The sequence below is a fragment of the Rhinichthys klamathensis genome, unplaced genomic scaffold (assembly GCF_029890125.1).
Source record: "Rhinichthys klamathensis goyatoka isolate OS25496 unplaced genomic scaffold, OSU_Roscu_1.1 h1tg000197l_1, whole genome shotgun sequence".
Classification (NCBI taxonomy): domain Eukaryota; kingdom Metazoa; phylum Chordata; class Actinopteri; order Cypriniformes; family Leuciscidae; genus Rhinichthys; species Rhinichthys klamathensis.
In genome coordinates this window covers 1,395,618-1,421,198 of record NW_026606723.1, presented here as the reverse complement: position 1 = coordinate 1,421,198, position 25,581 = coordinate 1,395,618, and the positions used below count along the sequence as shown (strand labels likewise).

The 25,581-nt window shown below is 36.6% G+C and overlaps 1 protein-coding gene across 3 annotated transcripts; it reads right to left on the bottom strand.

The window, feature by feature from the left end:
- Positions 1–9: 9 nt before the first annotated feature.
- On the bottom strand, positions 10–25,357 carry arhgap42a (Rho GTPase activating protein 42a). 3 transcript variants are annotated; one of them, XM_056263011.1, is made up of 25 exons: positions 24,960–25,357; positions 23,892–23,987; positions 21,435–21,496; positions 13,571–13,642; positions 11,212–11,313; positions 10,980–11,090; positions 10,586–10,690; positions 10,213–10,342; positions 10,007–10,107; positions 9,574–9,683; positions 9,379–9,438; positions 8,364–8,442; positions 7,634–7,673; positions 7,445–7,507; positions 6,551–6,625; positions 6,248–6,329; positions 6,105–6,163; positions 5,891–5,996; positions 5,596–5,755; positions 4,471–4,651; positions 4,003–4,398; positions 2,988–3,144; positions 2,817–2,876; positions 913–992; positions 10–727 (listed from the first exon to the last, which is right to left on the bottom strand). In XM_056263011.1, exons 1-25 carry the CDS (start codon positions 25,111–25,113, stop codon positions 639–641), a joined length of 2,730 nt encoding a protein of 909 aa, XP_056118986.1. In that variant the 5' UTR covers positions 25,114–25,357; the 3' UTR covers positions 10–638. The 3 variants fall into 3 exon arrangements, with proteins under 3 accessions (XP_056118986.1, XP_056118984.1, XP_056118987.1); XM_056263009.1 differs by having other exon boundaries at positions 6,248–6,332; positions 24,960–25,252; XM_056263012.1 differs by lacking the exon at positions 9,379–9,438 and having other exon boundaries at positions 6,248–6,332; positions 24,960–25,251.
- Between the last annotated feature and the right edge of the window lie 224 nt (positions 25,358–25,581).

The following is a 25,581-nucleotide window of genomic DNA, read 5'->3' as shown; positions in this document are numbered from 1 at the left end:
AGGTACCGATTTTCTATTTAACCCTTTGAAATTGTATTGAATAAAAATGAGTATCAACTAATTGATTTCACCTAAAAGATTCAACAGTTACTGAAATGAAAGATGACCAGCATCTACCAAAAATGCTTGATCTTTTGGTATCACTGAAAAGAAAGTCAATAAAACATACTAATAACAATTTCACATGTCAGATTGGGCAATACAATATCTTCTGCTACTTAATATGGTCGCTAATTAATGCATATGGCACAGGTATAATTTCTCCTTGTGTATATTTCATTCAGAGCCGTACCAAAACACGGATCAGAGCTCATGTTTACAGTTTTAAAATATTACAGCCCATCAGCATTATGGGTCTCATATAAATACAGAAATTTGTGTTAATACAGTCAACTGCATGTACCTAGATGGTAATAAAATCTACTGTACATTTAAGACAAAGGTGATATTTACATCCCGAATAAACTTTATCAAATGCGAGGGTTAATGATGTGGTTATAATACTATGCAAAAAGTAGAATGCTATGCTAAAATGATTTACATACAGTAAGGTAGCAATGTACATATAAATGGTCCCTTTTTTGCAGAAATGAACACCATGGATACCATGGACTTTGCTTTTGCCTTTTCTGGCCCCATCAGTGGAACGCCACATAATTCTCTGGGATGAGTCCAGTTTTGCCATTATATGTAGCTTGGAGCCAGCCAGGTTCCACTGAAGCATACACTGCATGGACATTAAGACAAACACATAACAATAAATAGTTAAAAGCCGAATAACTAAGTGCACAACATTCTACATAGCGTTTTGTGTTTCTGTTTCCTTATAAAAGTAAAGTAGAGGCTCATAGCTCAAACTGTATCCTTAGCAACAGTACACAAAGCAAAGTTTTGAACAGAGAGTGTGGTTACCATTGGAGAAGAGCGCCCCCTGAGGAAAGCTGAGCTCATGACTGTGCTCCGCTTGACAGGAAAACAAGGCTTTAGCTTCTCTGTAAAAACACCAGAGGGAGTTAGAGACATGACCAATAAGGAAACTCACCAACATCCCTGACAGCATCAACAACACTAAACCTTTGGCTGTTCTTAGTACACAAAATATCAAGAAATTCAGTCAAATTACAGAACATTTGAATGCCTGTCATTTAAAAAGTTCTAAACACGAATTTGATTGTTTTCAGTGACCAATAGCCTTTTTAAAACACATTTTACATAAAACTTTTATTCATTTGCAAAGTAAGAAGGGCTGGAAAAAGCACAACACAACAACTAACAACACCTGAAATATACAGAAATACCTTTCACAGGAATACATTCAATTTTAAAATAGAAAACAGTTACACGGAACATGGAAACATGGAAATAAGTAATAATTACTGCTTTCAAATCAATTAATCGTGATTAATCGCATCTAACATAAAGTTTGTAAATATATATATATGTGTGTATATATAAATACATACACTCACCGGCCACTTTATTAGGTACCCCATGCTAGTAACGGGTTGGACCCCCTTTTGCCTTCAGAACTGCCTCAATTCTTCGTGGCATAGATTCAACAAGGTGCTGGAAGCATTCCTCAGGGAGTTTGGTCCATATTGACATGATGGCATCACACAGTTGCCGCAGATTTGTCGGCTGCACATCCATGATGCGAATCTCCCGTTCCACCACATCCCAAAGATGCTCTATTGGGTTGAGATCTGGTGACTGTGGAGGCCATTTTAGTACAGTGAACTCATTGTCATGTTCAAGAAACCAATTTGAAATGATTAGAGCTTTGTGACATGGTGGAAGTAGCCATCAGAGGATGGGTACATGGTGGCCATAAAGGGATGGACATGGTCAGAAACAATGCTCAGGTAGGCCGTGGCATTTAAACGATGCCCAATTGGCACTAAGGGGCCTAAAGTGTGCCAGGAAAACATCCCCCACACCATTACACCACCACCACCAGCCTGCACAGTGGTAACAAGGCATGATGGTTCCATGTTCTCATTCTGTTTACGCCAAATTCTGACTCTAACATCTGAATGTCTCAACAGAAATCGAGACTCATCAGACCAGGCAACATTTTTCCAGTCTTCAACTGTTCAATTTTGGTGAGCTCTTGCAAATTGTAGCCTCTTTTTCCTATTTGTAGTGGAGATGAGTGGTACCCGGTGGAGTCTTCTGCTGTTGTAGCCCATCCGCCTCAAGGTTGTGCGTGTTGTGGCTTCACAAATGCTTTGCTGCATACCTCGGTTGTAACGAGTGGTTATTTCAGTCACTGTTGCCCTTCTATCAGCTCGAACCAGTCTGGCCATTCTCCTCTGACCTCTGGCATCAACAAGGCATTTCCGCCCACAGAACTGCCGCTCACTGGATGTTTTTTCTTTTTCGGACCATTCTCTGTAAACCCTAGAGATGGTTGTGCGTGAAAATCCCAGTAGATTAGCAGTTTCTGAAATACTCAGACCAGCCCTTCTGGCACCAACAATCATGCCACGTTCAAAGTCACTCAAATCAACTTTCTTCCCCATACTGATGCTCGGTTTGAACTGCAGGAGATTGTCTTGACCATGTCTACATGCCTAAATGCACTGAGTTGCCGCCATGTGATTGGCTGCTTAGAAATTAAGTGTTAACGAGCAGTTGGACAGGTGTACCTAATAAAGTGGCCGGTGAGTGTATATACACATGAAGAGTATATAGAACACACACATATATATATTCACAAACTTTTACATTAGATGCGATTAAATGGCAATTAATCGATTTGACAGCACTAATGATAATAAATAACACGTAACATTACAATTAATCTGGTTCATTACCTTCCCATTGTGGGCTGTGAAATCACAGGACTCTCAAAGATTGCTGCTCGGCAGGCCACACTGGGGGATAAAAGCATGGCACATTTGATATCATATCGATATCAACTGAGATCAGTGTAACAAACTGATTTTACATTATGATAGAAGATCACTGAGAAGGTTTTTACTTACACAGATCCTGGTCTCTGGTAGCCATTGCTGGCTGAGGAGTCAGCTCTGTATCTCACGCTCTCTTTAGGAGGAAGATCAGGCAGATGGAGGGACTTGAGACTGTCTCTCTGACCGCGTGACACCAGGCTCTGGACGGAGCCGTGACAACTTCTGAAACCTGAGCGTTACCAAGAAACGTATATGTGTGTGTGAATCATCATGTCTTGGAAAATGTATCCTTTATGTTGTTTCTTTTTCTTATGTAGCCTAATGCCGCAAGGGGGAACTAGTGAACAATGATTGTTCTGTACTACTTTCTGTAGTCAAGGCCAACAGGCCTTGGGAGAGACTAGGGAGCAGGATTTTATAATCAACTTAAACTAAAACATTTCTCATTAAGTTTAACTTGATGTCCTAGAATTACTAAAACTGAAATAAAATTGAATAAAAACCATATCGACTTTAAAAAACAATTGATAAAAATGACAAAACACACAACAAAAAACTTTTATGAAAATGAAAACAGAAAATACAAACTAAAACTATTTCAAAATAATATCTCTGTGATACTAAAATAATACTTCTAGGGAGGTAGAGAAACTGTTTTAGATATTTGCATTCTTGAGGTGAGAATAATGCACATTATGGGATGTTGAGAAAGACTAAGGTGAACTGGAAGTGTACTGAATGATGAAACAAGAGGCCATATGATGATTTGTTAATTTGCTTAACCAATTCATTTAAAAGTGTTTGTTCGATAATAAATGAATATGCATGACTGTACTGAATAAATACTCTGTATTTTAGAACTAACCCTCTTAGCTCTCTCAAAGCTTGCTTCATTTTTATCGCTAATTGACCTGACGTTATTTTACAGGTAAAATTCACTGCATTCTGCTTATGTTGTTGTTTATTTGTACATGCTATTAGTGTTCTGTTGAAGGGTGGATAGTGCGTGGTTAGTGGATAAGATGCAGGATTTCGTCAATTCGCCTCCACGTTGTGCAAAAATGCAGCTAAACGTACTCTTGCTTACCCTCAGAAATGTGAAGTGAAGTGAGAGAAGAGCAGGTGGACAGACTGCGTCGTTCTTCCCCGTGATCCTCCAGTGTCTCTCCAAGGGTCCTCTGGAGGATCTCTGAAGCCAGAGAGCTTCGATCTCCAGGGCTTGTACTCAGTGCTTCTTCCCATTCTCCATCAGTCTTGTTGGCGTCCTCTTTGGAGCTGGAATCGGGGCTGGCGGTGCAAGGAGGGCTTTTGGGCCCATTGGAGGAGGGAGATGAAGTGGTCCAGCACAGAGTCCCTGATGCCTTGTGTTTGGAACGTGATGGGGAGCCCGTCTTAGAGCAGCTGTTCTGCTCTGAAGAGTGCGACGAGAGAGACTCCATACTGCCCATGGGAGTGCTACTCGGACTGCTGCTGAACGTGTCACCTGATGGAGAGAAGGGGTTAAATTGACTCCTCTAACAGATGGACTTAATGCTTGTTTTTTGGGGAGACTCACTGTCAGCATCAGCCAGGCACAGGGTGGGAGGGTACAGGCCTCTGGATTTACGGGACCCTGAGGACAGGCAGATGGCTTTGCTGCGGCGGGCACTGGCACTGGCACTGGCACTGGCACGAGACTGAGAGTGAGGCTGAGGCTGTGGCAGGGGGACGTTAGGGTCTGGAGCTTGATGAAATATCTAAGACAAAAATATACCAAGAGTGTTTTGATCCAACCAAAGAACATCTGCATTAGACGAGCAAAACTATATAAAAACATATTTGGAGACGATAAGTAACAATGTACCATATACAGTCTCTAATTCTCATCAAAGATGCCTTTATTTGATAAAAATACAGTCAAAACAGTAATATTGTGAAATATTACAATTTAAAATAAAACTTTACTATTTTAACATTTTAAAATGTAATTGTGATGGTAAAGCTGAATTTTCAGCATCATCACTCAGTGTCACATGATCCTTCAGAAATAATTCTGATATGATAGGATTTGCTGCTCAAGAAACATTGATTAATATTATATTAATAATTATGCTTACTATTTTTGTGGAAACTGTGATGCAGTTTATTCAGGATTCTTTAATGAATTTATTTTAAATAGGTTGTAACATTACATCTAAATGTCTTTACTGTCACTTTTGATCAATTTAATGTGCCCTTGCTGAATATCCACTGCTTAAAAAAAAATCTATATTTATTTTACATTTTTACCATTGCTGTAATCTAATGCTCACATAACGTAAAAACACTACTAATTTAATAACATTGTTAAATTTAATCTTTATCAAATGAATATCCATTTTTCATTTCATACATTATAATGCTGTGATGCCTAAATTCACTAATAGCATTTAAAATAACTGATTTTAGTATTATTAAGCATTTTATTTTGAGTTTATTCAGGCAAAATGTTATAGAATTGTAATATCGGATATTTACTGGTTATTTGCAGTTACGTGAATTATTTATCGTCCAGAATTTTAAATATTGGTGCAACCTTGTTGAAAAGCCTTTTATTGGTAAACCTAGTGGTCAGATAAGCAATTCTCATCTTTTATTTAATAATTTGTTCCTCTATCAGCATGCTGTCTATTAAAAGAGAATTGTTTGTTTAAATGATCACCTTATCATAGTTTTCTATCAGGATCTCTACAACAATATTTTGAAATTTGATGTTCATCATGGCAGCAACTGTCTCCTCCTGAGAGCGCATGAGTGTTGGCCCAAAAATCACACCCAGGTTAGACACGGTCATCAGATTCTTCTGACTATGTGTGGAAACCCTGTCAAAAACAGCAGAACAGTTTTTTTTAAAACACCATGGTTAGCACCACCTTGTGGAATTTAAAGTGCACTCATGAACCAATGTACTAGATGTGCAGTTTCTTCTTCAATGTTCAAGAACTAGAGCTACATACACATGTAGATGTTTTATCAGAATATCCAGCATCTCTTTATTCTTGTCGGGGAGCTTGTGGACGAGGGCGTGAACAGCACAGACCCTGTAGTTCTGATCATCAGACTCTAAAAAAAAACCCAAAAAGCAATCCAAAGGCATCTAATCATTAAATAAACAAGTCACAGATGGACATGATGAGGAGTTTATCGAGGACAGAACATGCTCGAACTCACTGACTGCCATGATGAAGTCTTTGTGGAGTCTGTAGGTCATGAGAGGTTCTGCCAGACACCTGTAGGGAACAGAATGACTTACTTTTTTTCCTCGATAACATGCCATTTTCAAAAAGTAAAAATGATGGCAATTATTTATGAACCTGAGGTAATTCTTCAGGCCACTGGTGATGGTCTTGTTATCCCAGGTGTCTGGGTCAAGGTCCATATCTGCAGGAGCTTTGGCTGCTGGAAGGGTCAAATGAACTCATATTAAATGGAATTTGGCTTCAAAGACATCTGCTTAAGGTTACTGTAAATAGTGTGTATTTCTAACAAACAATACTTTTTTATAACAATATTACACAAACGTCATTATGATAAAGTCTTCATGTATATAAATTGATCAGGTTTCTGTGAGCAAAAAAGAAAGCATTCTATAGTACTGGATTTCTGGATTACCGTACCAAACACTGAGGTCATCAATCGCTGGACTTTAGAGTTAACTCCACCAATTCTGTACAGCCCCATTGTGTTAATGCCTAGACATGAAAGGGAAAATACAGTTTTTGCATTGTAAGAAATTCAATGCAATAAAAGTTAAAATATTCCGTAAGTTAATACAAAAAACAGTTTATTTAATAGCTAAATAAACTTATATTATATATATATTTAAGTTAATTCAATTATTTACCGTTACTGATTTAACCTGATTCAATTCAGTTCAAGTCATGAAACTCATATTTTTGTTTGGAAATTTAAGGTCAGTGAGATTTTTGGGAAAGAGTCTCTTATGCTCTTCAAGGCTGCATTTATTTGATCAAAAATACAGTAAAACATTGTAAAAATAATGCAAAATATTATTAATTTCTATTTTAATATATTTTAATAATATTTAATATTTATAACTGGCAAAGCTGAATTTTCAGAAGCCATTACTCAGTAATTAATGAAAAAGCATTTATTTTCTGTAAAAGCTGTAAAATCGCCTAATCGTGATTAATCGCATCTAACATAAAAGTCTGTTTACACACACACACACACACACACACACACACACACACACACACACACACACACACACACACATATATATATATATATATATATATATATATATATATATAAAATACACACACATATTTTGTAAACACAGAATTTTATGTTAGATAGATACGATAAATCACGATGAATCGATTTTTACTTGTTTAACAAAAGTATTCATTTATTTTTAAAAATAATCTTACAGCCACAAAACATTGGAACGGTAGTGTACATACATGCATATAAATGTACATAATACATGTCATAATATATGTAATGCAAAACTTAAATTAAGTGAAAGGGATGCAGAGACTCACCTCTTGTTTCCACAAGCTCTATACACTTCCTTACAAAATTAAAGCCTGCTTCATTTAGGAATGCTGTGAACAGAAAGTCTGTATGTTACATAAAAATTAGGCTAATGCAGGTAAACTATTTATGTCTTCTAAATGAACATGCAATATATTCTCTATATACACCAAAAATGACAATTAAATAGAACTTACTTTCCTCTTTCTTGCTCAGAAGTGCTGGAAGGGTGTAAATCTAGAAGACATCACCATATGTTTATAAAACACTAAATATAAATGTGATTTAAAGCATATACATTAATGCATTATATTGCATAATCAATATCTCTTCTAGGAAATAAATTATAGGGCCGTATATACAAAATACAATTTATAGTTTCATACTATAAACATACACCCACTAATAATCCTTTGTATATAAGAAATTCACAAACTCAGCTAAATAATAGCAGTGCAATGAGGGTCAAATGAGTTGAAGCCAATCAACTACAGATGACAGTATAAGAGTCAAAACAAAGAGTCATTAGCGAAGTGTAAATTCTCAGCTGTCATCTTTTTCCTGTCCATGTGTACACTATTCATGGCCTGGAGTTCAAAGAGCCTCTATAACAACAATTACGTGTCTATAATGGGAAAGGGAGTCAGTGATACATTGGGCTAAAGAAAAAAGAAAAACTCTTAAAAGTACAAAAATAATGACCGGTAAAATGGGTTTCCTTGTCTGTCATTGGTCAGCCAAACAGATAATTCTGACTTACACTATTGGTTGGACCTACCTTTATTTTACAGTCTTTTACTGTTATCTTATCACGATTTAGAAAGCCTTTCTTTACAATGAAGCTCTTGCACTATGAACAGACATATGTTTATCAAACCGAGAGCAGAGTCTCATTTTGAGCAGCGTCGGCTGGGCGGCTGCTCTTACCGGCTCTTTTCCGTCCATGGCCTCCATCCACAGCCTTCTGTTGGATTCAGAGAGAGCCTGAAGGGTGATGATGCCATGCCTGTGGGACAGATTGACAGATGTTAACTCTCAACTCCTGGTGTAAGATGAGAGGTGGAGTAAGAATTTAGCATAATTTATCTGTTTATTTATTACCTTTTTTGAATCAAGCTCTAAGCATCATGCCTATGCATAATGAGAGGTTTTCAAAGCTTGCAAACAAAGTAGCAAAAAGCATTTTTTGTTTCTTTACTGCCATTCACAGCTCCAACACGGTATTAAAAAAATCATATTTAATCTGAGTTGTGAGGTTGCAAACCGAATTAATGCAATGAGTTAAAGGGCCAGGTACCAAAAATAAATCAAACACACATCTTTTTTGTAAGTTGTGATATATACTAAACTAAACTTTTTGTTTAGTATGTTTAGGCAACTGTTACATAGCATTAAAAAGTAACTTAGGTTACAAGTTGTTCACACTTGAAGCTCGGTTTTCTTGCTTGTTTGTTTTTGGAACAAAAAACCTGGTCATTAACACTGAACCTAAATACACAAAAAAAAAAAAAACGTATATTTTGCGACTGAACTTATCGAACATTATCGGCCTAAATGCACTCATTGTATGTGCGTATATATGATGGTATTTACCAGCTGAGAACTCAAAAAGAGTTTATCAAGTGTGTAAAAGAGTCGAAACAGTGCCAGGAATTCCTCCATTGCACACAAAAGAAGATCTGCTGCAAGAATACGCAGATCTGACACCTGAAAAGACATTTTCAGACTCCCTGAAAATGTGGGTCTTGGTCTGCTTGTTTGGTCAGCAGTGTTCAAATTTATTCAAATGAGCTGCATTAACAGAGCATTCGTACCAGAGTTTGTTTTAAACAAACTGTGAACACACCCTTAAATATAGCACATTAGGGGAAGGGGGCTCGTTTTTTATTAAAAGTGATGTTATTAGAACACGGCAGCAGCTCAGGATAAAAGTGCAACGTACCGATGGGCTTTATAGAAACATTGCAGATAACTGAACAGAAGCCCTTCACAGGGTTTACCTCTTCAGTTATGAGGAGAGAAAAGAAGAGATGGAATGAAGGAGAGAGCGTTGAAAATGACAGACCGAAGAGAACATTAAGCACAACAATCTCATGTAACACACTCAAATTTCTCTCAATACAGCCTTTCCACACACCTTTCCACCACCTCAATGTCGAAGCAGAATCGCTTGTCAATAGAGTCAGTCCTCCGTCTGATGCAGGACTTCAGCTTAAACATCTCAGGGGGACTCAAGATCAGTCCATTCTATCAATGGAAGACAAAAGGAATCAAAATATAGTAATGAGAGATTAAGCAAATAACATTTAGGCCCGGTTTCACAGACAGGGTTTAGATCAAGCCAGGATTAGGCCTTAGATCAATTAGGACATTTAAGTTGCTTTTATAAAGATGCCTTAGAAAAATACATTACTGGTGTGTATCTTGAGGCAAAGGAATGGCATTGACATATTTTAAGATATGTTAGTGGAAGTTGCTTTCAGATAAAATAGCTCAAACCTGCATTTTAGTCTGGAACTAGCTTAGGCATTGTATGTGAAACCGGGGGATAAATTCGAAACATTTAATACCTGTTTGCCTCCAGACTTGAATTCAGAGTTGCTCATCGTAAACATTTTGGTCCCTTTCTCATACGTGCAGTAATGTCGACTCCACGTGCACCCCAAGGGTCCTTCAACATAAGACAGGTGATCATTAGTGCACATGAATTTATATATATTAACAATCTACTTGAAAATCAATATTCTAAATGTACACTGCTCAGGAAGATCCTCACGTTTCTCTTGCACATAGAGGAAGCCCTCCATGGTCCACTGTCCAGGAGCTTTAAAGTCCTGCTCTGCAGACCTTATCCTTCTCATCAAATTCTCCACTTCCTGTCTTGTGCTCTCAAAATTATTCCTTGTCTTCAGAGGGAACATCAAAACAACAGTGTTGGTTCTATAGGGACATCACTGTAATCCAAAGTACAGTTCCTTCCATATGCCGAAATAAATACTGGATATTCTAATATATAACACAGGATTGATTCACACAATCAACAATTTTATCACAAGTTTAACTACACAGTGGCTTTTCTATAAACATAATGTGTTTGTTGGCTCATTTTTAAACCGATATGTCAGGCCACATCATCTGAAGTCTCTTACATTCTGGAGGTTGAACTGTAGCTGTTGCTTGTATGGTTCAAACTCGTGTGCCAGTTCGTAACCCTCGTGGTAGAAGGTGAACAGTCCCTGGAGGAAAGCCAGCAGCTGTGAAAGAGACAGAGGCAGTTGTATAGAAGCAGTATCACACTCATAATCATGCAGCATCTACCCATTTATAGGTTGACAGATGTGCAGGATGTGGCTGTTATCATCATTTTCGTTCTGATAGGCATGTGCTTCAGAGAGACAACACTGTTACAAGATGTGGTGCTCATAGATTAAAAGCAGTCTGATAGTAGTTCTCTCTCAGTAAGAGGAAGTCTTCGTATTTCTCATCTCCCCAAATAAAAGCTGTATTCATAGTGCTGCAGAAACGGAAATAAGTGCGTCTTACCGGCTCAACAAACTCAAATTTTTTCCTCTCTTGCACTTCTTGGATTTTGAAAACATATTCCAGAGAGGCGTCATAGAAGACCTGTCTTTCCTTATTTATCTGGGTGTCTGCCTATAAAAAAAATCATTCATAATCAAACCATTTGGTGAGGGGAAAGGAAATAGTTCAAAAAAATATCTTATATACTATGTACTCTGGATATTTGATAGCAATAAATGAACATTCAAGTTACCTCCTGCAAAAGGGGCTCTTTCTTTCTGGAAGACAGGCTTAAGTGCTTCTCCAAAACCGTGTAATATTTCTCTGTCTCCTTGTCAAATTTCTTCTTCCCTTCCTACCAAAAAAAAAGAAAAAAAGAAAAGTGACATGAGTTGGAATTTCCTGTACTGTAATTTTGGTGATAAATGTTTTTTGCAGAGATAAGAAATTATATAAAACGTTAGATTTGTAAACAAACATCATGTAAGAGTCTCATGAAAACATGATGAGTTTTATTTGTTTATTTTCATTCCATAGCTCAAAAACAAATCATGCAAATTTAAAAACCAGTAGATGGCAGACTCATATTTGACTTTTAAATAACTTGAATTTAAGTGACATTTAGGGCGGCACCAGAATCTACCGGCAAAATATTCTGCTGAAAGCCCTACAGATTCCCACCAAATTCAAATGGCCATTATTTATTTATTTATTTATATATATTTGACTTATATAATATATATTTTATATATATTTTACTTATATAATATATTTTAATATATATTTAGTTGAATTTTATTGATATTAACTAAAATGAAAAACATTTTATTTTATAAATAAATGAAATACATATTTTTTATTATTTCAATACAATTCTACTTATTTCCACAGCTAGCATGATTGTTTTTGTTTTACTTACGGTATTATACTTGAAATAATCTTTTACAACATGTTCTGTTTTGCTTTCTGAAGAAGTGTTTGGATGCAGATTCTGCACAGCTGTGTTTAAAATAATTTGCCATCCATCGAACTTGTATTTACACCCAAACTCAGAACAAAAATTGTGAAATATAAAAAGGAAAATGTGCAAATTCAGTGTGGGTCTATAACATTAGAAAAACATACTGTCACAAACTAAACACAACTAAACTAAAAACAACTTTTTTTTTTTAAATTAAATATTTTTAACAAAGCGTAATTTAAGTAGAAATATAAAGTAGAACAATTCTGGTTAATTTGACAATCTAGTATGATCTAGCAAATATACTTAACAAGAAAATAAATGACACATCAGTGACTCAACAGCTCAGCTGAATGGGAGTAAAGTGCCCCTTCAGGACATGTGCAGCATGTATACACACTCCCTTAGTCACTGAGGTACCATCAGTGAAGAGTGTGATAAAGCCGATGACATGTAACACACAGATAAAAAACAACAACAACAACAAACACTGTGCGTATTTCTAATTCTACGGGACATCCTATGGCTCTAAATGAGGCAGAGTAAAGATGTTTACACTGTAGACAAGACCCCCACTTCCTGTGCCCGCACTGACTGCCCCTATTTACGTTGTACGAAGCGTTTATGCGCTGCAGACCTCCAGCAGTGAGAATCTTTTTCTTGAGACTGCAACTGAAACCAGATTGAAGCTGTTTGTTTTTCCTGTTTGACATCAGCCCAACCTTTCCCATGACCCTTTAATGGACAGGCCGTCTAAACTACAGACTGGACTTGCCGAACAACAAACTGGAGGAATGTCATGTTTGACATGCTTAGTCCAGTTTCTAGGCCCATCTGCTGGCTAGCAATGACATCACTCTCTCTAGGAATGTGTTCTTTCTGTTCAAATAGAAAATGGTTATTTTAAATTGTAATAATATTTCAGAATATTACTGTATTTCGGGTCAAATAAATACTGCCTTAAATAGCATAAGAGACTATTTCAAAAACATTAAAAAAACAAAGCTTATATATAAATATTAAAAACATGAATTATTTGAAATATCTACATATTATTATTTTTTCGGTTTTCATTCCAGTTCTGACCTAATATTTACATATATTAAGTCAGAAATAGATTGCATGAGACAGTGTTTTGGATATGTGCGGGATGTTGAACAGCCGGACTGCCATTCCCTTTGGCCTCCATCATGTCTCAATGTCTAAGTTAAGCGAGTTCCTTTGCAGCTCTTGCTGAAGAGCATCGGGCCAAAACTCCCAAATAAGGCATGGAGTGTTTTGGCTCTGGATCTTTGAGCTCAACAGGCAGCGCTCCAGCTCTTCTAATACGACTGGAGGGGTCACATTCACAGATCACCAGGGCTCCCATGCAGCACAAGAAAGAGTAAAGCTTTAACTAGAGTCTGGTTATAAACATGCCCTCTAGCACAGCACTCACAGGCCATTTCATGCTGGTCAATGTGGCATTACAGTATCTGGGTATAATTGAACTGCTCTTGTCTTCAACAGGTGTTTGTAATTTCCCCCCTTCCTGCAGGGTTTCACAGATCTATATTGACCGTATAGGATCCTGTCACAGGCAGCGTAGGTAAAAATTACTTTCTGCTGACATGTAGAGCATTAACTCACAATGGGGTCTCTAAGAACTTACTTTGGCTGCTCCAATCTGCTCTTTGCGAAACTTCTCCAGCGGTGTGATCAAGACGTCATCAGCGTTTTGTATCTAAATAAAAAAATAAAAAATAAAAAATCAATCTTCAAATAGTCAAGTATGACAAACCAATACCAATTGAATCATCCATCAAAAACCTTATTTAAACATTATTTATAATAAAACTAATAGTCCTTGAGGAAAATATTTGCTTTGTACAGCCTTGAAAAATAGCATTTCATTACATCCGGCCTGCATTTCTCAGTATGAGGTTTAAAATGGGTCAAATAGATGAGAATTTTACAAACCTGCATTAAAAAAATAGCTACAGAGATATTAAAATAAAAAGAGCAGATGGAAAAAGGATAGTGATATTGACAGAAAACGTTTGATATTGTTTGAAATATTTTGATTAAAGGAAAGGAAACACTTGCAATATTTCAAAAAGTTTTTCACCTTGACAAAAATATCAACATCCGCTCGTTTTACAATCTCTAGTGTTAAAAACCTCATTCAACAATGTGGTGCTCATTGTGTGAACTCATCGACATCAGTCCGTTGTTTCTGCTAATAGTTAACAGCCGGCGAACAGTATCCAAGGGAATTACTTTTATTTACTGTAAAATAACGGCGCTATAATTAGTACCATTTTCATGTAGGCACTCCAATTGGAAAAACACACAATTACATACACTAGTTCCTTTTATACACTTTCCCAAGCACAGCACGTAGGACTTCATGTCTCGCTGGAGAATTGGTCAAAATAAGTTCCACATGCTTGCCTGCGCTCAGCGCTGACCATCCATCTCTACAGGCTCCTTCCACCCACATCAACATTAATGGAATTTGCACTTACAAATAATAGAAATGTACTGACTCCCAAGTGGGTCCAGATGTATGCTATAGGCTTTAAAAGTATATAAGTGACAACTTAATTTCTAAGATATGCGTGCATTTCCTGTTCGGCTCATGGTGCACAGCTGAGTTTTACCCTTATAGTGTAAACCAACGGCATATTTATACTAGATTGCGGTTTAGTTTACCGTATATGTTATACACAAAATACTGAATTTTCATTTTAAACTTTAATATTGTTATTGCAATGCACTAAGCAAGTCAAACAAGCTTGTCCTACACAAACATGCATGACAGGCTTATAAGAATGAGACAGATGAGCTGCATGTGGGACATATAAGAGTATCTCACAATAAAGTATCTCAACATGAATACTCTTTGTATTCATGTGAGTTTCATATGGTTTATGGTTCATATTAAATGTCCCAATCTGAACTAATCTTGACATAAAGAGGTCAAATTATCTAATATTTTAAGAAACTTACTGACCTTGAGGATCTGCAGAGATCATTTCCTGTTTTGTGTCTCTGCATTTTGGTCACACCATGACTTCAATTTGGCATAGTAAATTTTCTAAATTAATGAGCAGGGAAGCATTTTTATTATATTAAAAAATAGTGATAGAATTGTGATTTTTGGGAAAACCTTTAAATAAGATTTTCTTTGCAAAATTGTTCAAGTTTTTTTCCTTCATTATTTTACCAGGACAACTGCATCACCCTCATCCTTAAATTGCATCAAGTTATGCCTCCCAAAAATGATCAAAATACATTTGAATGCAGAAATCTAAAACTATTCTCATAATAGTATAGGTGTATTCAAGTCAGCATAGTAAAATTGCAAATGTATGTCTAAAGTTTTATATAAAGTATTTATGTTACTTATGTTAGTATTTATTTACTTCTTTCAATAAGTTAGCTACATGTAGGTTTATATAGCAAGTCATGTTTATATGGGCCATGTCATATAGTTATATATGTAGATTTATATAGGTTATTATGTTTATTATTTTTTATGTTCATATGTGTGTCTTTTCTCGTACCTCATTTAGGGTACGTTTACACAACAATGCTTAAAACGCAGAAGTTTTTCCTTTGACTTTTCCGTGTACAGACATTGTCAAAACGATCCCCATTCACAATGATCCGCGAAAACGACTGAAAACGCTGTATTCTGTTGCCAGGCCATTAGATGTTAAATGTTAGATGTTAGACATTAAACATGTTTCATCATACAGCCACGCGAATCTGTAAAGACGATTACATCATGCACATGCGTGTTACGTGTTCAACACACATGTGCATAATGTCATCATCTTTAACGATTCGCGTTTTTGCTGTTTACACGGAAACTTGCACGTTGAAACCCGTTTTCAAAACTTTGCGGTTTCAGGCACCCAAAACACCATTGTCAAGAGTTAAAGGTACAATATGTAGGATTTTTGCAGTAAAATATCCAAAAGCCAATAGGCCAATGTTACATATTTTGTTTAGTTGATCACTTACAATATCCCCAATGTTTCCAACTATTTGTAAATCGTGAGAAAATTGCGATTTTAACCAAGGAAACGGGGCGTGTCAGCAGGGGTGAGGACGAGGAGTCGCCAGAGCGCCATATCCGCGTTACCCTCGGTTTCTGCTCGTACTGCCATAGTAACCATGGCGACAGACGTGGACAACTGGGTTATGCTTAGCAGGACGCTCACGCTGTTGTTGTTTTGTTCAAACATTATGGACCATGGCAAGCAGACTTTGAGACAAAAAGAGGACTAGAACGAAGATCAACATCTTTCGAGATGCCGAGAGGTCCGCAACTAACTTCGACTTGACAGAGACGCAAGTGTTGCATGTACTTTATTAGACAAAGGTGAGCAAATGTACATAAAACTAATCAATGTTATTTAGTTCAACATGATGAAATGTTAGAATATGATCTGTATGTTATTCTAATCTTGATCTTGCTCACTGCTTGTCTCATATAGCCAACAAACAACCTAACTAACAACATTCAACACACTCAAATGCCGTTTAGTGTGATAGTGTAACTGATAGAGAAAATGAAACAGCGCTGCGTTACCTCAAGTTTAATTCGTCTAATAAACTGACCTGTGTGAGTAGTAATAAAGCACTTGCGTGTAGTTCGGTAGAATGAAATGTCCTTATTCCTTTATATCCGCCTAATCCACGGGACTCGCGCGCTGGTATCTGTCTCTCATTAGCACTCGCGCCCTGCTTCACACCACAGTCATGTTAAAAATATCAATGTATTCACTCATCCATAAAAGATCCATCAGCTTGACAAAAAGATCCATAATTCCGCTTGATGAATTGCGTCATTGATATACGCCTTTGTTATTGTAAGAGATTAGCGACCCCTGGTGGCCAAAAATTACATACTGTACTGTTGGTTGAAAACGGTGCCGTGTAAACAGCCCCTTAGGCCCCGTTTACATGAGAACGATTCCGGGTGAAAACGTAAAAATATTTTATTGGATGTGCCTTTCGTTTACACGGCAACGGCGTTTTGGGGACTTAAAAACGCAAAAAAGTGAAACCACCCTCCAGAGTGGAAATCTTAAAAATGCTCCACCGTCGCGTTCCCGTCTAAACGGTAAAAACGCAAATCTGCTCACGGCGGCTCTCGTTGTGTACGCGTTTATATCACATGCATGCGCCAGTACAGGAAAATAACAACCAACATGTCAGATTATTTCCATACGTCGGACCTTCAAGTTGCCCTAGCAGCTCTGAAAAACATACAAGAGTCTTTTCAGCAGTTGTACAAAATATTCTAAGATTTTGGTGTTGTTGTGTGGCAGTGCTTCACATTGCCACCTAGCCGCCTGGAGTGCATACTACATCAAATTTCACCCACTTTTGCGTCACCATATGCGTGCGGATTTCCCAACCATAACGCTCGTCTAAACGCAGAATAAAAAGTGATAACGCAACGCCACTTTTGCGTTTTCTCTTTAGATCGTTTCCGTGTAAACATGGCCTTAGTTTTCTGTTATATTCTAGTGTTTGCTGTTAGTTTGTTAATTGGTTCAGTTCTCCATTCCCTGCCTGTTTGTTTCTATGGTTACAGATTGATTTGATTCCTCAGTTCAGGTGTGTTTCGTTAATGATCTTGTTAGATCCTTTGTTTGCCCTTGTACTTAAGGCTGTTTGATGTCAATGTGTTTGTGGTTGTGTTTCCTCCATGTTATTCTCTGGTTCATTGTTTTGATTCTTGGATTAAATATTTATTTATTAATCTGCTTCGTCGTGCGCTTCATTACAGCCACCGCCCATGACAGTATGTCTATGTTCATATTTTTTACACGCGTAGCACCGTGTTCCTGTGAGGCACGGCATTTTTATTCCTTTGTATGTCTCCGCTTATAGCGGAATAACAATAAAGCTCACTTGAACTTGAACAATAAGCACTCAACTCATTAAAGCAAGGGGCTTTTTAGCACTTCAGATACAGCAGAATGCCGAGCGCTCCACTGGGTGCAGACAGTCACTCTGTTTTCTCAAGAGTTTTTCCCGTCAAAACTTGCCATGGCCCTTTTTAGCAGGAGAGGAAGCTCACTTCTTACATCAGTCTGATCCATCATGGGAAAATGCCTCCCACTTAAAGCAAAGCATGCTGATAGTGCGCCTAATATAAAAGTACCAGTGGATATGAGACTGTCTGTTAATCTGGCAGAACACAATGGCAAAAGTTCAATAAAACACTACAGTTGTGTTTACATAATGATTCACCGTTACGTGAGACACAGGCTCTGGACCTGACCGTCTCGCCACTATGCTCCATAACACGGAGTACTTCCCATCTGCACCCCTGTGGGAGGGCAAAGCATTTACTGGGAGTTATTCACCCCTTGGCTCTGTTATTGTACGTCTATGAATGAAAAGGCCCTCAGGGACTTTCTCAGCTTGACGGAGGTGTTTGTCATCCTGAGAGGCCCAGCGCAGGAGCCTGTGAGACTGAAGCGTAGCACGGCCACGGTCTGCAGGAAGTAAAGAAACTGTAGGAGGCTGCTGGGTAATTCTTCCCCTGAGGCTCTTCACACAGCTCCTCTGACCCACTCTCCTTTCTCCAACGAACAATGGATATGACTGAAACTGCAGCCTGGATGCGGACTGACTGGGGCTCTCCAGGCAAATGCAACAGATTTAACATCTTCTCGTGCAAATCAAGGGTTTCCATGTCAAAATGAATAGCCTTTGCTTGGGGTATTGATACATTTTGAATTTAATCCAGGGTCATTTCTGTAACGCATGAATATGCTTTTGTGCTGTAAGCATGTACTTCCATAAAAGGTTACATTAGACTTTCAGAAAATTGCTCTGCTAAAGCTCAAAACCCTCTTTTTTTTTTACTTTAACTAGATTATAAACAATGTAATATTAACAGAATGTGTAACAGGATGGAAATAAAGAGCTAACGTTAGCCATCTGTTGGATTTTGATAATATAATACAGATTTCTTTCATTTTATCAAACTGGATGGACTATAGTAGAATAAATCAAAGAAACAGAGAATGTTTGTGCTGTTGTTTGACAACTAAAAAAATGATGTCACTTCCTGGTAGATGATGTCATTCATGAACCGGTTTCTTAGTTAAAGGTAAATTATAAAAAACCATAACAAGATGTAAAATTGGCCTATATAAAAGAACTAGATAAATCTGGAACATTTCTTATTTAAAAAAATGCCAGTTCTTCATTTTAGAAGTTAAAAAATCTGCTTAAACCAAAGTTGTGAAATTATTTCAAGTTCAAACAAATGTCATATGACTGTCATATGTTCACTTTATTGTAACATTGTGATAAAAGAAAACTATCCTCTTTAAGTTTAAGAAATGATGAGAACATAGAGCAGAAATGAATCACTAACATGACATATTGCGCAAGGGAGCATTACTCAGGTCTCTCACTGAGAAAAGAAAAAATGTTGTGATCCACAGACTGGAAAAGTAATCATCAAAAAGTATGAGCCAACAACACTGTGTCATGAGTGGATGACCTAAGGTTTGATCTCAGCGTTTTTATTAGACATCCAGACACAAGCCCAGAAGACACAATAGAGATGCTTGTCTTTGTTACAATAGAGACTGCTGTCCTAAAGTCACACCATTACAGCTAATAATTTGGGCTTTCGTTTAGAAAACGTGAGTTTTAGATTTGGCCAGAAGTCAATCTGGTCTACAAAGTGATAATCAATAAAATCATGATATGATCACTAAAAAGTTTGTCCAAAGAAACTTTTTTTTTTTCAAACAGACCACTTTGTCTGTTTATAAATTTCAAATATTATGGGTGATTGCAGTTATCAGATACAAATATGTACCATTCAAAAGTTTGGAGTCAGTATTGTTTTAATACTTTTATTTAGCAAGGGTGTATTAAATTCATCAAAAGTTAGATAAAAGATATTTATAATTTAACAAAATATTCAATAAATGCTGTTCTTTTGAGCTTTCTATTCATCTTATAAAATAAAAGTCAACTAATATTAACCTAATAAGATGTATCATGGTTTCTACTTTCCACAAAAATATTAAGCAACTGTTTTTAACATTGATATGAAATGTTTCTTGAGCATCAAACCAGCATATTTAAATGATTTCTGAAGAATCATGTGACACGAATAATAGATGCTGAAAATCAGTTTTGCCATCACAGGAATAAATTTCATTTTTAAACATATTCAAATAGAACACTGTTATTTTAAAATGTAATCATTTTTCACAATAAATCTGTTTTTACTGTATTTTTGATCAGATAAATGCAGCCTTGTTGAGCATAAGAGACTTAACCATAAAAATGAAATACCTGACCAACCCCAAACCTTCAAATGATAGTGTCTTCAATCTACAATATCAATAAAAGAAACTCAGGTCAATGTGTGGATGAATCCCAAACAAAGCTGCATGTTAGTTAAGATGTGGGTAGGGTCACCAGTGAAGCACAGAGAAGCATTGTTTGCCTGGTGAGGTCTTTCACTGCTGTACTATGACTAATGATCCACCAGCTGCAGCAGTGAATGCCAGTAATATTCCCTGGCAGCACGTTGCCTTATAAATAATGCCATAAAAGCACGTATTAGCTGCTGTAGCTGCTGGCAAAGAAGATGCTATGAGTGATATTTTATTATCGTCTGCACTTGCTGATCTGTGCCGTTTCCCTTCCCTCCACGAAGGGTCATGACCTAAAGAAAGCATCTTTTGGTAGACGGCCTGTTTCTCATAACACTCAGACTTGACTGCGGAAGCTCACAAAAAAAACTCACTCAAAATAGCGCTAAACCACTAGCCTAGAAGTGTGCTATGAAGCTTTAACCATGTGTGAGCAATGCCACATAAAAAGGAACAATAAAGAGACAACTACTACAAAAGCAAACAATCACTATGGATACTTCAAATTACTAACAAATTAAAAGTTACTGTGGCAAATTTGAAGTGAACTACATCATGTAGTGTGTTTACAGCAATCACTGAGATATTACACCCACATAACCAATCAAAAATGAAAATGATGTCGTCATTCCATGGAAAGAAAAATCAGACATTTTTACTTTTATTCAGCAAGGATGCCTTAAATTGATTAAAAGTGACATTTATAATGTTACAAAAGATTTATCTGTCAAATAAATGCTGTTCTTTTAAACTTTCTATTCATCAAAGAATCCTGAAAAAAATGCATCATGGTTTCCACAATAATATTAAACAGCACAACTGTATTCAACATAATAAGAAATATTTCTTGAGCACCAAATCAGCCTAAGAATGATTTTTGAAGGATCATGTGACACTGAAGCCTGGAGTAAAGATGCTGAAAATTCTGCTTTACCATCACAAGAGTAAATTACATTTTAAAATAGATTCAATAGAAATATAATATATATAATAATTAACAAAACATTACTGTTTTTGCTGTATTTTATCAAATAAATGCAGCCTTGGAGAACAAAAAAAAAAATGACCCCAAACTTTTTGAACAGAAACAAAGCAACTTACAAGTCGTCGCCTCTCCTCCTCCACTGTGTTCAGTAGCTGGGAGAATTCCTTGAATGACTGGGCTGTGATAAGAGAGAAGGAATTCCAATCATGAATCCATCAGCTCTGGATCTGTAATTTCTCTATCAGCACATCTGATTTTGCCCTTTGAACTTTTGGCATAAAGGAAATACAGAAAACCTGCACATAATATTAGCCAGGCAGAAAAAAATACCATGGCCACCCACAACTGATCAATGCACAAAGGAGTATTCAAACAGCAGACCACATGTTCAAGATGTAGAAATGTGAGAGTAACATAAAGCATGTTTCCTGTATGAGCCCTGCATGTGTGCAACATGGTCAGTCGTAGAAAAAAAATGAAGACAAATCATTTAACAAGCCAAATTGCATGTTTTATAGTTATTCTTTATCCAGTGATCCAATTTGCCTTTGTTTTAATGTTGGACACGATACTTGAAAAATAATTCAGATGTATGGTAAAATCAGCACCTGAGTAATGTGGGAGATAATCTAAAAGCCACTGTTGATATTATGTAACACTACTAAAAGCACACGATGATTCTAAGTATGTGCTTCTGTTTTTTTTTTTTTTTTTTTTTACAAAGGATGCTTTGGATACATCACTTCCTGTCCTGGAATATACAGCACTTTTTCAGTTTGGCGATAAGAAAGGGTCCCACCTCACAGTTCCTCTCATCATTCTACTGGGATTTTAACCAATTAAGAACTCAGATAAGAACTACTTTCAACTACTTTCTATTAGGAGCAGAGACCTACAGACAAACACACCCTTGTCATTTAATTTTTTTAACATCAAGACAAATCTGCTTCGATGCATGGCAGGAGAACCATAAATTCACTGCGATGCACTTAAATGGCCTTGCCAGGCACCCATTAAACAATAGCTATACTGTTGAGATGTTCATTTCACATTAGAACAACCGCAATGCTTTCTGGTTTTGTGATTTTTCGCAAACACAAAAGTTTGGGGTCGTCAGATTTTTTAAATACTTTGTTTGAAAGCCATCTCTTATGCTCACCAAGGCTGCATTTATTTGATCAAAAATACAGGAAAACAGTAATATTTTAAAATGTTATTACAATTTAAAATAACTTTTTTCTATTATTTTTTTCAGCAGCCATTACTTCAGTCTCACGTGATCCTTCAGAAATCATTCTAAATATGCTGATTTGGTGCTTAAGAAACATTTCTTATTATTATCAATGTCTATTCTTGTGGAAACCGTGATACATTTTATCTTCAGGATTATCTCTGATTAATTGAAAGTTCAAAAGAACAGTATTTATTTGAAATAAACATCTTTTGTAACAAAGAAACAATGGCTTTGCTGTCGTTTTTGAGCAATTGTATGTAGCATAGCTGAATAAAAGTATTAACTTCTTTCAAAAAAAATCTGTCATCTTACTGACCCCAAACTTTTGAACGGTAGTGTATGGCCATTATTTCTGGCTGCTTATTTTCTGTTCAATCTAGTATCTCTAATAAATGGATGGGTTTTATACATTTTGAGGATAAAATGAGTAATTATATACATTAAAATACCATTATTACACAGGCTTAAACTTCAAATTATCAGTCTCAACAGTCTAAATATCTAACAATGTTATGACTAAAATGGGAAGCCAGAAAGGAACATTCTGATTCCTTGAACTTTCTTGCAGATAGTTGTTTGGGTTCATTCAGCAACTGTCTCAGTCTGATAAAGAACCATCACTGTTGTGTTTGACACTAAGGAGCTGTGGTACTACAGCAATGTGCGGTGTTCTCAGTTTTAATAGACATTATTTGTTATTGTTGGCGGGTGACTGAGAACGACAGCTGCGAAAATCTTATAGAGGCATGAACATTTAAGAGATTGTTTTATTGCTTGCATCATTGTTTACAGCTTAAAGAGATCATTAACACAACAAATGAATATTCTGTCATTATTTAAGCACCGTCATCATGTCGTTCCAAACCTGTATGACTTTCTCTCTTTTGTGAAAGACAAAATAATTATTTATAGCTGAATGACCAAGCTGGTCTTTTCAATAAAATTAAAGTGAATGGTGATCACAGCTTTCAATTTTTTAAGGCAAGATTTTTTTGTGAACAATGACTTAAATTTCAATCTTTTTCTCACACAAAGCTATTTTTTCAGAAGTCTAAGTGACTAATTGTATGATTATTTATAGTGCTTTTTTGGGCTCGCCTAACTCTGGTCCTCTCCCCTTTCATTGTATGGATGAGAGGAGCTCAGACATTCTGCTAAACTACTTCTTTTGAATTGCATGAAAGAAACTGGTTTACTGGTTTAGAAAGACAAGAAGGTAAGTCCATGATGAAGGAATTTTCATTTTTGGGTAAACTGTTCATATTAAAAAATATATAATTGAATCAATTATATAATTGTTCACATAATTTTCATCTTGATCATTTGCCTAACTACTTACCAATATTAATCTCATCATCTGTCTCTGCATCTCCAATGCATTCAAACTGGAAATCCTGAAGTGACTGGGAACATTTCTGCACAGCTGCAGAAAGATCTGTTGAATAGACAATTATTTTATGGAGCTTCTTTGTCATTTGAGAATATTCACTCTGATTTGTTCAGTCTAACAGGAAGGAGATGACATCACAAATACTCATTCAATCAAAGCATTAGTGCAAAGCAAGATTAAAGTATTTTTGGGGAAACATTCACTGCCTTTTGTTTGGTACAAAAGCCAGAATGAGCCTTCTGCCAGATTGCTTTGAGGCAGAGAATAAAGAAGAAAGTTGTGAAAGAGAATATTGTTGAAAATAACAAGATAGAAGTGCAAAGACTAAAACTTGTACAAAGCAAATCCATCTAGAGGGAGGCAGGAGGAGCCATGCTAGTGAAGTGGCAGATAACAGCATATCTAGTAAAGACTCTCCTTTCTGATATCATATCAGATCCCAGCTGAATAAACAAGCATTTGATGATGGCATACACCAACCCTGTACATGCTCACTTCTTAAACCTGTTCAATATTAGAGTGGTTAAATATGTGTTTACACAACAAGGAGAGTGACACTTGAAATTATTAGTTAATTGAGATGAAATCTTTAGACCCATGCTAAGCTGTATTTTCAAGTAGTTAGATGAAATGTCTAACGTTAGGTATTCAAGAGGGCAAAAGTTCAGCTGCTAGTTTGGTCCTTTCTTTTGGGAAGACTGAACTGCACTTTCTTAAGACATCATTTCAGAGAACACAATTCTCACTCTTATTTAAATTAGGTAACAAAAAGTGAAGTAAATAAATACAAGCAATAGCCTACTAACAGTCAGCAACACTTATTACAACAAAAATAAGAATTATCAGCAAAAAAAATGCCAAACTAAGCATAGCTGCTACATGTATATGGATTTTCTATAAGGATCTGAGAATCCTTATGTATTTGACGAGCACTACAAATTTGAGCGCTTAAACCTCAATAAATCAAAGATATCAATCTTACATTAAAAAAAAAAACACACACGACCTGTAACTTACTTTTAAGCGCGCTGATAAGCATATTTCCATCTTTGATTAGTTCTTTAATGAATTTATTAGTACGATCCAGCTCAATTTCGTGGCATTTGAGTCGCTCTCTGAAGTCAGGACTGTCCAGAAAAGAATCACTGAATTCCAGCGCCGGGAGCCCCATTGTAAAAGTGCGGATGAATGAAACCGTGAAACAAAACCTGACGAACACCAGCAACCGAAAAGCTTTAATCCTCAGGAAAAGTCGATTTCTTGAAAATGTAAACTTTCCACGGTTACGAGCTATGGTTACGAGTCCCGAAACACCGTATCCCGAAATCCCACTTCCGGCATTTTGTTTCCCTGCTCAATCACTGAGAGGTTCAGTAGAGCGAGAAAGCGAGTGTAGCGGTGACTCCTACTGGTCTAATCCAGCTCACCTACAGTAAAACATGAGGACATGATTAGGCGACTGTGCTGTGTTTGGTATGTAGGCTAGCCTACTACACCCTCCTGAGGTGACTGGAGAAGTTGTACGTTTCTATATGAAATGATATGAAGGTTTCGTTTAAAGAAAGAAAGAAAGAGTTTGCTGAATTTATTTTTCTATGTTAAAAATATTCTAAATCAGCAGATTCTCTTGTTTAATTTA